This window comes from Melanerpes formicivorus, unplaced genomic scaffold (assembly GCF_026170545.1).
Source record: "Melanerpes formicivorus ecotype bairdi unplaced genomic scaffold, bMelFor1.0.p_v2 SCAF_2, whole genome shotgun sequence".
Classification (NCBI taxonomy): Eukaryota; Metazoa; Chordata; class Aves; order Piciformes; family Picidae; genus Melanerpes; species Melanerpes formicivorus.
The window spans coordinates 55,269,337-55,283,330 of record NW_027142354.1 but is presented as its reverse complement, the minus strand read 5'-3'; the positions used below and the strand labels follow the sequence as shown (position 1 = coordinate 55,283,330).

At 46.5% G+C, this 13,994-nt stretch overlaps 1 protein-coding gene across 4 annotated transcripts in view; it reads left to right on the top strand.

The window, feature by feature from the left end:
• The window catches only part of GRIA1 (glutamate ionotropic receptor AMPA type subunit 1), a 75,167-nt gene extending 63,174 nt beyond the window's left edge, over positions 1-11,993 (top strand). For 2 of the 4 annotated variants that reach the window (XM_068161957.1, XM_068161927.1), the window contains exons 13-14: positions 6,226-6,360; positions 9,197-11,993. In XM_068161957.1, the coding sequence (XP_068018058.1) occupies positions 6,226-6,360; positions 9,197-9,385 (324 nt within the window). In that variant the 3' untranslated portion in view covers positions 9,386-11,993. Of the gene's footprint in view, positions 1-6,225; positions 6,361-9,196 lie in introns of those variants that run through there. The other 2 variants (XM_068161935.1, XR_010990222.1) reach the window with 2 other exon arrangements.
• Positions 11,994-13,994: the final 2,001 nt, after the last annotated feature.

Genomic DNA, 13,994 nt, shown 5'->3' with positions numbered 1-13,994 from the left:
GATTTGATGGGACTTTAGGGAAAGAGCAGCGGAGACCTTGAATATTTCCATTAACATTCTCGTTCTCAGTCGACAGAAATAAAAAGCTGCTGTTCAGCCCCAGCACTTTTATCCCAGAGCTGCAGCAAGACCTTCACTATTGCCCAGAATTGGTTTTGCTCTTAAGTGCCAGTGGTGCTCCCCAACTGAAAATTGGAAAAGAAAATGTAATGTATTTTTGTTCAGCTCACCTCCAGAGCCAGATGGAGTGGACTGGATTTTAAAGCATTAAAAAGTATTCAAATTTCATACAGAGGGGAAACATTCTGCAGACATTTTTTGGTAGGCTGTCATATGGGGATTTTTTTCCACCTGGCCTAAATGTCTGCATCTCACCAGCTGCTTTATCACATTGTAAAGCATTCTGGGACTGACAGATGCTATTTAAAATCAAATTCTGCTCTTCTCTGCAGCATTGTACGTAGCCAAGAATATCCCTTCTATAAGGCATGCTACACAACATGGCATTGGTCCCACTCAGGCAAAAATCTAATTGACTTGTGTAGTGTGAATGTTTTGCAAGGTAACTCACTGAGCAATAGTCACCATATGAATGAAAAGTAATTACTTCTGCTGGGAAACTTTAGCCATGACACAGCTTCCACAATGCCTTCACCACAAGCCTGCATGCATCAGTGCTAGAGAAACCCCACAGGTGATAAAAAGCCCAGAAGGAAATGGATGTGACACCAGTTTAGCTTATAATCAAAATCCCTTCAATGCTGCACTTTATCACAATTCTGGTAGGGGAAAAAAAGAGAAAGAAAGGGGGAAAAAAAGAGAAAATAAATCAAAGCAGATGTAGTGCTTCATTCCACACAACAGGTTAACCAATAGGGACAGAAACAGGAGGTTTGGGACACATCAGTTTATGTGGATCAGATGACCTCAATATTAATCACATCTTATTTACGTGTGCTTGAACAAACGTGATCTCACACACATGTGAATCACATGGGAATAAATGAGATTGGATCCTAAAGTCCTGAGAGCTACTTGGAACTCCATGTGTGAAATCAGCAGGAAGAAGCCTTCAAACCACGCCAGCTAAAGCCTGTAAGCAGAAGCCATGAAAGCAAGATCGCAGTGAAGAGTCTCAAGTGTTACACGAGTGGGTCACATCTGTTCCTTGCTCAGCATCCACACCATGTCCTCAACAGCAGCACAGTGTGAAACGACAGCAAGAAATTAACACTAACATCACCAGAGCTCTCTCCCACCTGCAGAAAGACCAAGCAAATGCATTGCTCACTTGCTCTCGTGAACACAGCCAGGCAAACACACCCCCTACCCACCCATCATCCACCTGGGCTTTATCCATTTCTGCTTCTTGAGCTCCTTTCTACCAGTCACAAACAAGCCCAGATGACAGCTGCTGAATAAGCCCTTCCTCCCACTTTTCCCACAGTGCTCTCAGTGCTGGGGATGAGGCGGGGAAGCAGGGCTGAGCACTAGGCTCAGCTTTCCTCATCTTGACCACAGTGGGCACAAAACCCAGACACAAGCCAGACCATGCACCTCTCCTCTTACAGCCAAGTATCAGAGCAAAGTTTGAGGCTGGAGGCTATTTCTTGTATTTCCTCCCACAGGTGTGATAAAATCTTCCCATTTCTGCCTGTTGTTGAGCATAGCTTAGTTTACAGTTAGAGGACTTGCAAGAAAATAAGTGAATACTAATGAAGAGGGCTGAGGGCTAACTGGATGGAAGGTTTGTGTCCAAGGTTTCTAGCTAGAGCCAAGTAAAACTTCTGGTGTCTCCCAGGCTTGTGGTGGTTGGCCCCAGACAATGTTCTATGACTGTAGCTGACTTCTCTGCATCCCATTTTTAATCCAGAGAAGTGTCTGAACTAAAACTCCAGAGGCAAACACTTGAAGAATGTTTGGATATGTTATACCATCCCAGGAGGTCCCTGGCAGCTGTACTCAAGGACTGTTGATCCAGGACCACCACAGCCCCAGCCAAATTCCCCAGCAGTGGGAAATCCCAGGCAGTGTCCTGCCCTAAGCAGCAATGTCACTGCTGCCCTTCGCTCACAGCAAACTTACGGCAGCTACCTCTTTCCACAGGCTCAAGGTTTCTCCACACACACCTCCATCACTTCAGGTGGCTAGAAACCATTCACCAATCACTGGTCCTGTCTGCCAGCCTTCCTGCACTCCCCCTCCATGTACCACAGCAGAAATAAGCCTAGAGGAAATGCAAACACTCTAATTAGGTGGTTCCCTAAAAGGAATCCATTTTACAAACCATGGGATGGACAATTTTCATTGCAGGCTCTGAAATGCATTGTAGGCTTGAAAAGGATGCCTTGGCTTGTTGGAAGGTAATGAGAAAGTAGACAATAAATGTCAAAGCAGATGGATGTGACTCTCCTTATTCCTGGGGCTTTTGCAAGGCAATGGGAGAAAGAGAAGACTTTTCCAGACCAGGATGGCAAGGTGAAAACTGCTTTCAGAGGCAGCCAGATCACTTAATGGAATTAAAAGAGCTTCATCAAAGCCACAAGGATCTTCCAATCCTCTTTTCCAGTTAAAATAATGGTGCTTTTGCTTGAAAAGAAGAAAAAATAAGAAAAGCAAAGATAAAAGAAAGGGAAAGTAGAGAAGAGAGGAGAAGAGAGGAGAAGAGAGGAGAAGAGAGGAGAAGAGAAGAGAAGAGAAGAGAAGAGAAGAGAAGAGAAGAGAAGAGAAGAGAAGAGAAGAGAAGAGAAGAGAAGAGAAGAGAAGAGAAGAGAAGAGAAGAGAAGAGAAGAGAAGAGAAGAGAAGAGAAGAGAAGAGAAGAGAAGAGAAGAGAAGAGAAGAGAAGAGAAAAGAGGAGACATGACTCCTGCTGCCTCCTTGCCCTGCCTTTGCAGTGAATTGCCTGATTCTGAGACTCAGTCTTTTCCACTGAGCATCCTCATCCCCACAGCTAGCCATCCATGTGCTCCTACTCATCCCTTGCTGGACACAGAGCAGCGCTCAGAGTCGACAGCCAGAGCTGTGACCTTGATAGCAGAGCTTCAAGCCTTGCCCCAGTAACGTTGGTGCAGTGTTTTGTGTCAAAACTATGTTCTGGAGCTACCACCCGCTCCAAGGACAGCTCACCTTCTATGGAGGCCACAACAACACGAGTTGCCATCATCCTGTGCTTCCAATGGTGTCTTGTCATGCAGGGTGAAAGGAAGACCTGGCCCTGCTGGGTAACCAGGTGAATTTGGCAGTAATATTTTTCAGCCAAACAGGACAAATAATGACAAAGAGGATGATGGACACGGTGCCATATTTGAGAGGAACAGAAGGGATGGTGCCTGGTTGCTGCAGCAACGAGGCTGGGCTTTCAGGGAGATGGGTTTTTCTTCCTCTTTTCACCTGCCAATCTTCCCCCCACGTCAGCACTCTGCCGCCGCAGGAGATGAGCGCTGACATTTACACTCCCACTAACAAGCTGGTTCCATGATGGGCAGCTCTGCAGGAGAGCAGCTGGTGTCACAGAGCCTGAGCAGAGAGGACAGAAGAGTCCTCTCAAGGAGTTAACATGATTTGGAGTTTTTTTTATTATGATAAGCAGCACTGGGGCAAGAGCATGCACCCACTGCAAGCAAAGCATGCAGCAGTTCCTGTTCTTCACCTGGATTGGATTCGATGATCTCCAGAGGTCCCTTTCAACCCCTAACATCCTATGGATCTAGGCCTGCAGCCAATGGGAGCGACAAGGTGCCACTCCCTCCTGGAGAACCTCTCTGCATATCCTGCTGGGAGAGGGAAGGAAACAAAAAGGAGAAGAAAAAGATGAGCATGTCAAGTGACACCACAGGATCAATTTCACTTCTCAGCCTGGCCCACGACAGCAGGCCCCCACACTTTAGTGTCCCTTAGCTGTCACTGAAGCTGCCTGTGTCTTTGGCTGCTTGGGAGAAATCTTGTTATGGTGGCAGAGGTGAAGCTTAGGCTGTTCTCTCCCTCCCACCAGGTTTGCCAAACGCTGTGCTTCACTGCATTTTCCTTTGCCTTCTGGATAAGACAGCTCTCAGTTCAGCCAGATAGTGTTAATAGTAACAGTATATACTGACTAATAATAGTAGTATCAAATAATGCAACTGCAAAGCAAATGCAAGAAAAAAAACCCCAACAGCTCTGAAATGAAACTATGAAATCCCAGTGCAGGAAAACTGGTCAGTTTGCTGTTGGGATCAGAAGGAAAGTGCAAATGAAGAACCAGCAACCTTTCCTGGCTGCCAGACCACTCTGCCACTGCAGCCGGCTGAGAAGGTGTCCTGTTGGACCATGACCTCCAAACTGCAGGGTGGAAAGAGAAGAATATTGTGACCAATCAAAACTGACATTTGTGATCCAAGGAAGCTGAGTTTCCTATGGATCTGTAGCTGCAAGCCCAAGACCCATGAGGAGTCTCTCATTCCTGGTATGGATTGGGCTGATACATTTATTTCAGTGGGAGCATTAATAGGTTTTCTCTTCTCTACAGTGTCATTGTTTTTCACAAAGCTTGGAGGTTCATGAGATCTTGGTGATCTCCACCCTGCTGTCAAATCAAGGTGAAAGTATGGGCTGAACATCACTGTTAGGACACAGACAAATAGGCTGCTCCACCTTCTTCTCTGGGAGCACAGAGCATGTGCTAATCAGCCACATTTCACTAAGGTGCCAGGCTGGAAGATTAGGATGTCAAGGAGGGCAGCCTCTAGTGTCTTTGTCCCTCCCTGGAGCTGGTGCAGCCTCTTCAAGCTGCATTTGAAGAGGCAAAGTACCTGATGTGTTGTAACCCAGTTTTCTCAGAGTAATTGTTCCACTTTTCTAAATCCTCACTGAAAGACTCCCTACATTTTTCAGTTGGTGCTTAAAAGTATGCTCAGTAATCTGCAGAGAAGAGATGACTGAACAAATGGACAGTCAAGCCTGGGGAAAGAAAAATACATGAAGGCAGATCATAAAAGCCTGGATAAATAATCCTTCAGATATGGAAACTGCAGAAATTAAGAGGATATTGGCAGAAATCTCTCATTACAGAGAGCATGCAGGAAGCATCAGCAAGATTACAGACTGACCAGCATCTGAAGGTTATACAAGGGAGAAACCAAACCTGCCTGCCTCAGTGGAGCTCAAGCAGTATTGAGTCAATACTGCAGAGCAGCAATGGCACAGAGTGGGGGACCTCTGTGTGGTTGAACTATAGAGAAAGCCCATCCTAGAAACAGGAGCCTCATACCTAGAGCTGAACCAAGCTTTTGAGTCCTGCTGCTGCCCAGATTATCCCAACACCCCACCTCTGCCTAGTCAGCCTGAGGGAGAAGGTTTTGAGAGCTGCACCGAGTGACATTGAGTTTAGAGGTGGGGGCTTGGTTTCCCTAGCAGTGAAATGAGTCTTTCTGAGACTCATCTCTTCCCCAGAGAGCCATAACAATTCATTAGGCAATTGTAAAGTCAGAACATAGCTGCTGACTGTGAGTTGTGGTCCGTTTATAGCCCTATTTATTGCCAACCAAATAATTAGCTTAGACAAGCATCAACGGCTCCTGATTGCCTACGAAATAGCTGCCTTCTTACACAGAAATCCAATGAGTTTCTGTGGACAGCTCAGGTGTCACCTCAAGCTCAGTACTGAAGGGGAAAAGGGATTAAAAAAAGGAAATAAATTAATTAAAAGCAAATCAGAAACATCCCCCCCCCACCCCCCTCACCCCCCAGCAATTTCCATGTGTTGCTCAGCAACAGAATCTGCGGGGGAAAACAATCTAGGAATGAAGGCCTGAACAGGTTATTTCAGGCAAGATGTCAGGGAGAAGCAAAATGTCACAGAGGAGGAGAACTGCTTGTTGGTTTGGGTTTTGCTTTGTTCTGGTTTGTTTTCCTCTCCTCCTTTAATCAATAATTTAAACTAGGCATTTTGGGTAAAATGAGCATTTAAGTTAGCTGATTGCCAAGAGGAGATCCCAAACCTTCACACAGAGTCACACTGCTGATGAAATGTTTATTTACTTGTGCGAGGGAGACGTTAGATGTGCTAGGCACGGAATGAAACGTTGAAAAATGCTCTTAGAAATGTCAGCTGTTCATTTAAAGAGGAGGATGATGTCATGCCAGCATTGCTATCTTGTGCAGCAGCATCCCTCCCGGAGCAATCTCGTATTAATTTTGTTTGTTCTCCCTCCCGTGTGCCCTCCCCTCCCTTCTCCTTTCTCTTGCAGGACAAGACGAGCGCGCTGAGCCTCAGCAATGTGGCAGGGGTTTTCTATATCCTCATCGGTGGGCTCGGACTAGCCATGCTGGTTGCCTTAATCGAGTTTTGTTACAAGTCCAGAAGTGAATCAAAGAGGATGAAGGTGGCAACCCATTCCCCGGCCTTTCACACCTTCTTTCTGATCCTACCCCGGCTCCAAAGCTGCCTTCAGAGACGGATGCAGCCCAGACCACGGGTGGAAAACCAAGACATAGGGATAATGAAGTGACCGTGTCACTCGGCTTGCTAGGAATAGGAGCATCAGAGAGGGTCGAGTGGGCCATAGCAGGCAGCTGATGCAAGACCAGACATGTGGCATAATGCTGGCTCAAAATCCAGATAGAGACCAAAATCAACACAAGTGGCAACAGGGGCACATGCCATTCCTTACAATTAACAAAAGCAGATGATGGCAATGTGAGTGCAGCATGGATGGAGTGTGTTGGGGTTGGTGTGATGCAGCCCTTACTGCAATAAGAAAATAATCCCCAAACCCAAGCACTTAACAGCAAGATTAAACTGGGCTAGCACAGTAATGAATCACATCCTGTCGTTCCCTCTGCTGGCACCCTTCTGGCACCATTCCTGCCCAGCAGACTGGCAAGAGTGAAATATGCTAAGAGCATTGGTGCTCTGGAACAGGGCCTCCAGATTCAGAATTATGGGTCCTCTTAGTGAGAAATTGGCTTCTAAGATCTCCTGTAGTGCTGGGGATCTTCTCCCCCCTGTCATGGTCTTGCAGAAGTGTGCTTCCTATGAGCCAGGAGATTTGTTTCAGCCTTAAATTCTGGTGTTCCTAAGTTTCAGAAGGTTGTGTCAAGAGTGCATTAGATCTGAGAGCCTCAGGGATACACTTTTAAAGCAGCATCTGTGGAACAAGTTCATCTTGACTCAGATGGCTAGTGTGGAGGCCATCCCTTATACACACAGCGTTGGGTACAAGGGTGCAGCAGGACGTGTGCTGTATGGGTGGCACATCCTGGCCCCCTCCTATGAGCATGAAAAGCTGAAATGAGAAGATGAAGTATGTAGTGAGTTGCATAAAATTGAGAGAGATTTTCACTTCCCTGAGTTCTGAAACTCACTCAGAATCAAAAGGAAGATCAGCAATTGTTCCTTTGGGCTTTGTGTCACCGTTCCATGGCACACTTAATGTTTTGTCAGCAATAATAACATTTCTAATTCACTGAAAATGTGCAGCAGCTCTTTTCCCTCTGAGGTTTAGAAAATTCTGCCAGCAATGAGAGGTGCATTGAGCACAGGAGTGATGTAATGTGAGCAATTAATGTCCCTTAATAGCCCAAAATTAAATTCTAATTGCCGTCTGCACGGCAAAGCTAGGTGTGCCACGTAAGCGCTGAGAAAGGCTGTCAGAACGCAATAGCTCCATAGTTTTAGTCTTAAGGAGATCTTGCCCTGCTCTTACCTTCCCTGTGTCACTTGCCATGAGCCACTAATGCACACCAGCCTTAGCCTGCAGTGCTCTTGCCATGCTACTGCCAGCCACTACAGGAAGGAGTTGTTGGTCACGGTGTTAACATCCGATCTAAGCTTGTCCCTTTGGCTGGCTCCAACCATCAGTGGTTGCTTCACAAAGCCATTCAGCAGAGCAGTGCCTGGAAGGATGGGCCCAATCCCTGTCTAAACACAAGTTCTACTCAGCAAGTCCCTACAGAGCCCCTGGGCAGGCTGCAGATCCTGCCAGCACAGGAGGCTGCTCCATGCCTGGCAAGGTGCTAGGCTGAGAGGTCCTGAATAGCTGCTCCAGATTTATCTGTTCTGGATAATTCTTCACCCGAATATTCCAGCCCAGAAAGAGTGAAGGTTCCTCAAGAGATAGTTTGATCCTAAAGAAGCAAAACTGACTTCCTCTTTAAGCTTAATTCTTCCAAACAGTTGGTTTCTTTAGATCTCTGAAAGCAAGCATTTTGGACATTGTCTGGAACAGGATGATGAGATTTGGTTTCCTGAGTTAGATTTGCATTTCCTGGTTGCCTCAGTCCTCACTGTAGACAAAAAGAGAGGCACATGCTCAACTTCTCACATGAGGAAAGTTAAACATATGCTTGCAGTGAGTCAGAGTCCACCATACATAACAGTACTGGAGTAGTAATAGCATATCTATGGGGGAAGTGTGTATAATACCTTTGCTCAGATCCAGGATGACTGTTCTTATGTTGTAGAGTTTGAATAGCTCTTGCATATGGCATGTGTGCTTTATACCCCAAAATACTGCTGAACACTTGAGTTTTGAATGTAGAAGAGGTGCGAATTAACAGAGCAGCTGCAATAGGGACTTGCAGGAAGTGAGATTCTGAATGGAGACAAGGAGGGAGAGAAGAATGACAGAAAGACAATGCTGGTTTGTATTGCAAACCTTGAGTACTGTATCCAGTTCTCAATTTAAGTAGGACATTGAGACACTTGAATGTGTCCAGAGAAAGGCAATGAGGGTGGGGAGAGGTCTGGAGCACAGCCCTGTGAGGAGAGGCTGAGAGAGCTGAGGTTGTTTAGCCTGCAGAAGAGGAGGCTCAGGGGAGACCTTATTGCTATCTACAACTACCTGAAGGGAGGTTGTAGACAGATGGGGGCTGGTCTCTTCTCCCAGGCAACCAGCACCAGAACAAGAGGACACAGTCTCAAGCTGTGCCAGGGGAAGTTTAAGCTGGATATTGAGGAGAAAGTTCTTCACAGAAAGAGTAATTGGCCATTGGAATGTGCTGCCAAGGGAGGTGGTGGAGTCACTGTCCCTGGAGGTATTCAAAAAGGGATTGGACGTGGCACTTGAAGCCATGGTTTAGTTAGTCATGAGGTGTTGGGTGACAGGTTGGACTTGATGATCTCTGAGGTCTTTTGCAACCTTATTGATTCTATGATTCTATGCAATTTCTCCAACACTGCTAAGGACAGGGGGAGACCCCCCCGTCCTTCCTAAAAAGGGTTTTTGTTTAATCCCACAGCAATCAATCAACGAAGCCATACGGACATCAACCCTTCCCAGGCCGGCTGCGGCAGGAGGCAGCGGAGAAAACGGACGTGTGGTCAGCCACGACTTCCCCAAGTCCATGCAGACGATCCCGTGCATGAGCCACAGCACCGGCATGTCCCTGGGAGCGACAGGATTATAATTGGCCTTTTGACCCATTGCCTGGGTGAGAGCAGGGACAGCCCCGCTCCACCCCCTCCAGAGCCAAAACCAAACCCGACACCGCCAAGACAAACCACGACGACAGGAGGGACAATTGGATGGATCTTCTCAAGGAAATCAAACTTGTTTCCCTTTTTATTTGCAAACAGATCCACCGGCAGGAGAACAGAAACAGGTCTGTACTGCAATAAGGAGAGTGTGATGGGATTTAACAGACTCATGAACCATCTCTGATCAAAGAACCACTGGAACACTAATGAGGACTGTGCCATTTTGTTTTAACTTGGTTGTTAATAAGTCTTAGTGTGTGCAATATATATATTTTTTCTTACTAATTCCTGTGGTGTCAGGGTAACATCAGCCCTTTCCCTGCTCAGTCCTTCAATCTGGTTTAGTTTGGGATGCAAACCATAATGTCTGAGCTACTAACAGCAAAAAGAAAAGGAAAATCTGATAAATGGCAAGGTGAAGTCCCTGCAGGGCATCAGCATTGACTCCTTTTGTCCATCGTGATTCTGCCTTCTGTTGTTCCGTTGTGGACTCAGGCTGTGGAGTTCCTGCAGTGAGGCAGGCAGATGAAGCTGCGAATGGCTCTACCTGCAACAGGAAGGACTTGATGCAAGAAAGAACCTGAACAAAAAACTCAAGGCTGCTTTACAGGGGCAATGTCATGAGTGAGTTTGGTAAACCCCAGGTAAGCTGAAGACAGAGTGATAATTCTTCCAGAGAGATGTTTAGTGGTGGTGCAAGAGGAGACTCCTGTGCCTGGAGTGGAGAGCGTCAGGCGTGGCAGGCTGGAGCAGATGGTTGGTCTAAGATCGCGGTCGGCTGCTGTTTATGGAAGAGACAAAGTAAATGCCACATTCCCCTCGTGTGTCACTCTCCTGCCTAGGTAATTGAGGGATAATAAGCAATTGTGAACCATTTTTTCATTGCTTAGCTTCTGTGTGTGCTCCCTTTTTGGTGGTCACATAGGGAACCACCTTGAGCTGGGAACAGACCATCTCAAGACATCCAGTTCTAGATGGCTGCCTATTAACCAGTAAAACATGCTAGAAGTCATGGATCTCAATGGGACTCTTTGCTCTGAAATCCCTTTATGTCCATTTTTCTAATCAAAGAGGGACATTTTGTAGATGCTTCCTGGAGAGAACTGCTAAAGCAAACTAAGGAGGAGAATCTACAAGTGCTTCATTCTAGCATCCATGACATTCGACTGCATCAGGGCTGGCCAAAATCAGCCTTCCCATCAAGCTGTGGCCTGCCTGGGTACAAAGCCAACAGTAGCAGATTCCCACTCATGTTATTCTTGGGGAGGGCGAAGCATCCACAAGCCAGGAGAGCAGGTTGCAGACTCCAAACTTGGTATTGCAGAAAGCCTCGCTGCCACACAGGCAGCTGGGAGTCCAACCACAGACACGGAGATCGAAAGGGCAGTGATGGTTTTCCAGAGTCGCACAAAAGGTTCCTTCTGTGAATCACCGGCATGGACAGACAAATGCTTCCCACACTGGTGGGCCTGAGACACTTCCCCAGAAGTGAAGGATTCCCAGGGGAGCATCTGAAGAGAGAGAAGATCTGTGGGGCAGGGACCACAGTGAACCCACTTAGCCTTGTCCCATCTCACAGGATAATCACTGCTGGCAAACAAAGTTCAAAGCTTCTCACAGGACTCAACAAATATTTGCCCAAGGACTGAGCTGCTGTTGGAGCATCCTGAGCTGCTTTTCCTCTTGGGTTTGTTTGTTGTTTTTTGTTGGGTTTTTTCCTTTTTTTTTCCTTTTCTTTTTTCTTTTTCTGGTTTTTTATTTTTCCCTGCAACATAGCAAGAGAGGATCAGGAAAAGAAGGAATGCAGGTGAAGAGAAAGCAATGACTGGCGCAGGTCTGTGAGGAGGATCTGTCCACACAGCTGTCCATAAGCTGGAAGCTGCCTGGGCACCAGTTCCCATTAGCATACAACTGTGTAGAGCAATATGTTCAACCACCTTTAGCACCAGCCTGGGCTGAAGAGCCTGTTCCACTTGCCTGCTTGTCATGCAACACTTTAGAGACCAGCAAGTCAGAGTCAAGGCCCTAAGCTCAGGCACAGCATGTCTTGTGCCAATATGTTTTCCTCTCTCCACAACCGGAAACCTTTGTGATCTTCGTCTCTCAGCACCAAACATGAACTCTGTTATCAGCCACCTCCAAACACCTCTTCAGGTCACTTTCTGTTGCTTATCATTATTTTTAATCTGCTTTTCTTAGTTTTAAGTTTAGTTCCAAGTAAGTCCTAACTCAGTGGAGGCATCCCACAAGCTAGCCTGTTTCCAGAGCCCTTGGATGGATCTCCTGACCCAGCTCTTGCTGCATTCTGGACATTGTCAAAGCAGCACTTTGCTGGGCACCAACAGCGGGAGCAGGCTGCTGAGACCCATGGGTGCCCCATCCTGCAAAGCCAGCAGGTCACAGGGAGATCAGCTGGGCAGTTGGACAGTCTTGTGAGAAGCAGCACAGCTGTGCTAGGACTGGCAACCTGTGGTGTGAAGATGCAAGATTCGGTTTCAAAGACTTTTGATCAGTGGAAGGATGGGGGGAAAAAAAAAAAGGGGGGGGGAGGGAAAAAGGGGGGAAAAAAATGGGGGAAAAAAGGGCACAAAAAGAAGATGACTAGGACAAAAGCGTGGGAAATGTTAACTTGTAATATGTATTTTTACTACACTTTTCTTAAAAATAGAGTAATGGTAAAACTCTGAAAGACATTGACATTTTTTTCTCAACAGGAATCCATATTTAACAGTTTCTGCTTTCATTAAATTTTGCTCTTTGGTACCTGGATCTTTTATTTAACAGCTATATTTGTTTCCCCTCTCTTTCGTTCTCCCTTTCTGCTTTGGCCTTTGCTTTGGCGGTCCCGCGGAGAGTTTTGCTTCGCCCAGCGCGGCGGCGGTTTTGCTTTTCACGTTCTCTTTTTTCTTTCAAGCAATATTTTAATTGGTAATTATCATTTACACACACACACACTCACACACAAATGAAACTACCAGCTGCATTTTAACACCAAGGATCCATGGTCCACTTTTCATGGCTGTCCACGCCGCTTTGTGCCAGTGCTGGATGTGTGGAAATGAAAATTATGTTACCCCTCAGGCAATATTACCCAACCTGAATCAAACGAGATTTCCTTGATTGTTGCTGTGTCTGACTTGTGAACAGCAGCCAAATAAACTGCTTCAGGTTGAAATTGGGAATCTATCTAATATTTACCCAGGAGTCAGGAAACTAAACATTCAGCGAGTCCACCATCAGTGATTTAGCTTCGCCTGGAGTTTTGTGGAGGTGGTTTTTGGAGAAGGGCTACTGGAGGATGGGTTTTTTTAGGTTGGTTTTACAGACAGAGAAGACATCATTACCTCAGGGATAATTCAGAACCAGCACTGGTCCAAAAATCCTCCCCAGGATCAGCTTTCCTGGGAGCAGCCATGCTGCTCTAGAGGCTTGGGCATTTGAGAAATTTCTCACTCAGTTTTCACACAATTATCTTGCTAAATTCCTCATCCAAGTATCTGTTGAAAAGGGAAAGAGAGTAAGATTTAAAGAGCTTTGGGCATTGATGCAGATGCTGGCAGCTGCTGAGGTAAAACTTAATCATGAACGTGAGGCTCTTCCACAGGGTTTGCTGTCACAGATCTGGAAGGACTTCCCTTCCCCACACTGCCATTCCACATTTATTGGCTGGGGAAGCCAGGACTCAAGAGTGCCTTGGACCAGACATCTCAGCTGACCCCACAGGGCCATGGTTACAGATTCAAGGCCTCCAACATTCACAAGGGTTTTATTTTTCACTGGTAAGTTTTAAAGATAAAGCCAGCTAGGGGCAGAAGTAATGCATATCTAAAGGGGCTGCCAAAGCTCAGGCTTCAAAGCAAAGAGACCCCTGGAAAATGGGACCTAAAAAGGGAAGTTTTCCATAGGAAAGCTATGCAGGATCAGCCCATTTTGGCCTTCCATGGCTGCTTTAGCACCCAGCACTGTACTGTGGGCTTAGATCTTGTTTCAAAATGTTCTTGCTCAGTGGTTCACTTTTGGTTCCTGGCGAGGTTGCACAGATGACACCCCTCCCAGCTTGCTTCTTACACAGAGCTGCTCTGCTCTTTTCCAGGAACTTGGTCCTAATGATTTGAGAGTGTAAGAGTGATGAAGTTAGTGTGTAAGGGCCAGGAAAAGGTTCTTCTAGGCATGGAAGGGTAGCTCAAGGCTGATATCCATCAAAATCCAGACTATTCCCACTCTGGGATTCTCCACTCCTTGTTAATCTGCAGCATCACCTTCCAATTCCATTCTGTCCATCCCCACTTCTCCTTCATCTGTACCTCAGTCCCACCCTCAGCACTGCCAGACATTCCATTCCGGGCCCTGGAATGGACTTTGGTGGTTGTCTTGTTGTAGATAAATCTGTATCACTGTGTAGCTTTAGAAAGCAAATGAACTCACCCTCCTTTGGCATGCAGGCAGAGCTGTGGCTCCAGCTCCACACTGGGCAGAAGTGATCCCATAACCCATTGCACCACACTTAGGTGGCAAGGAGCCTTTCTGCAAAGGGGGTGG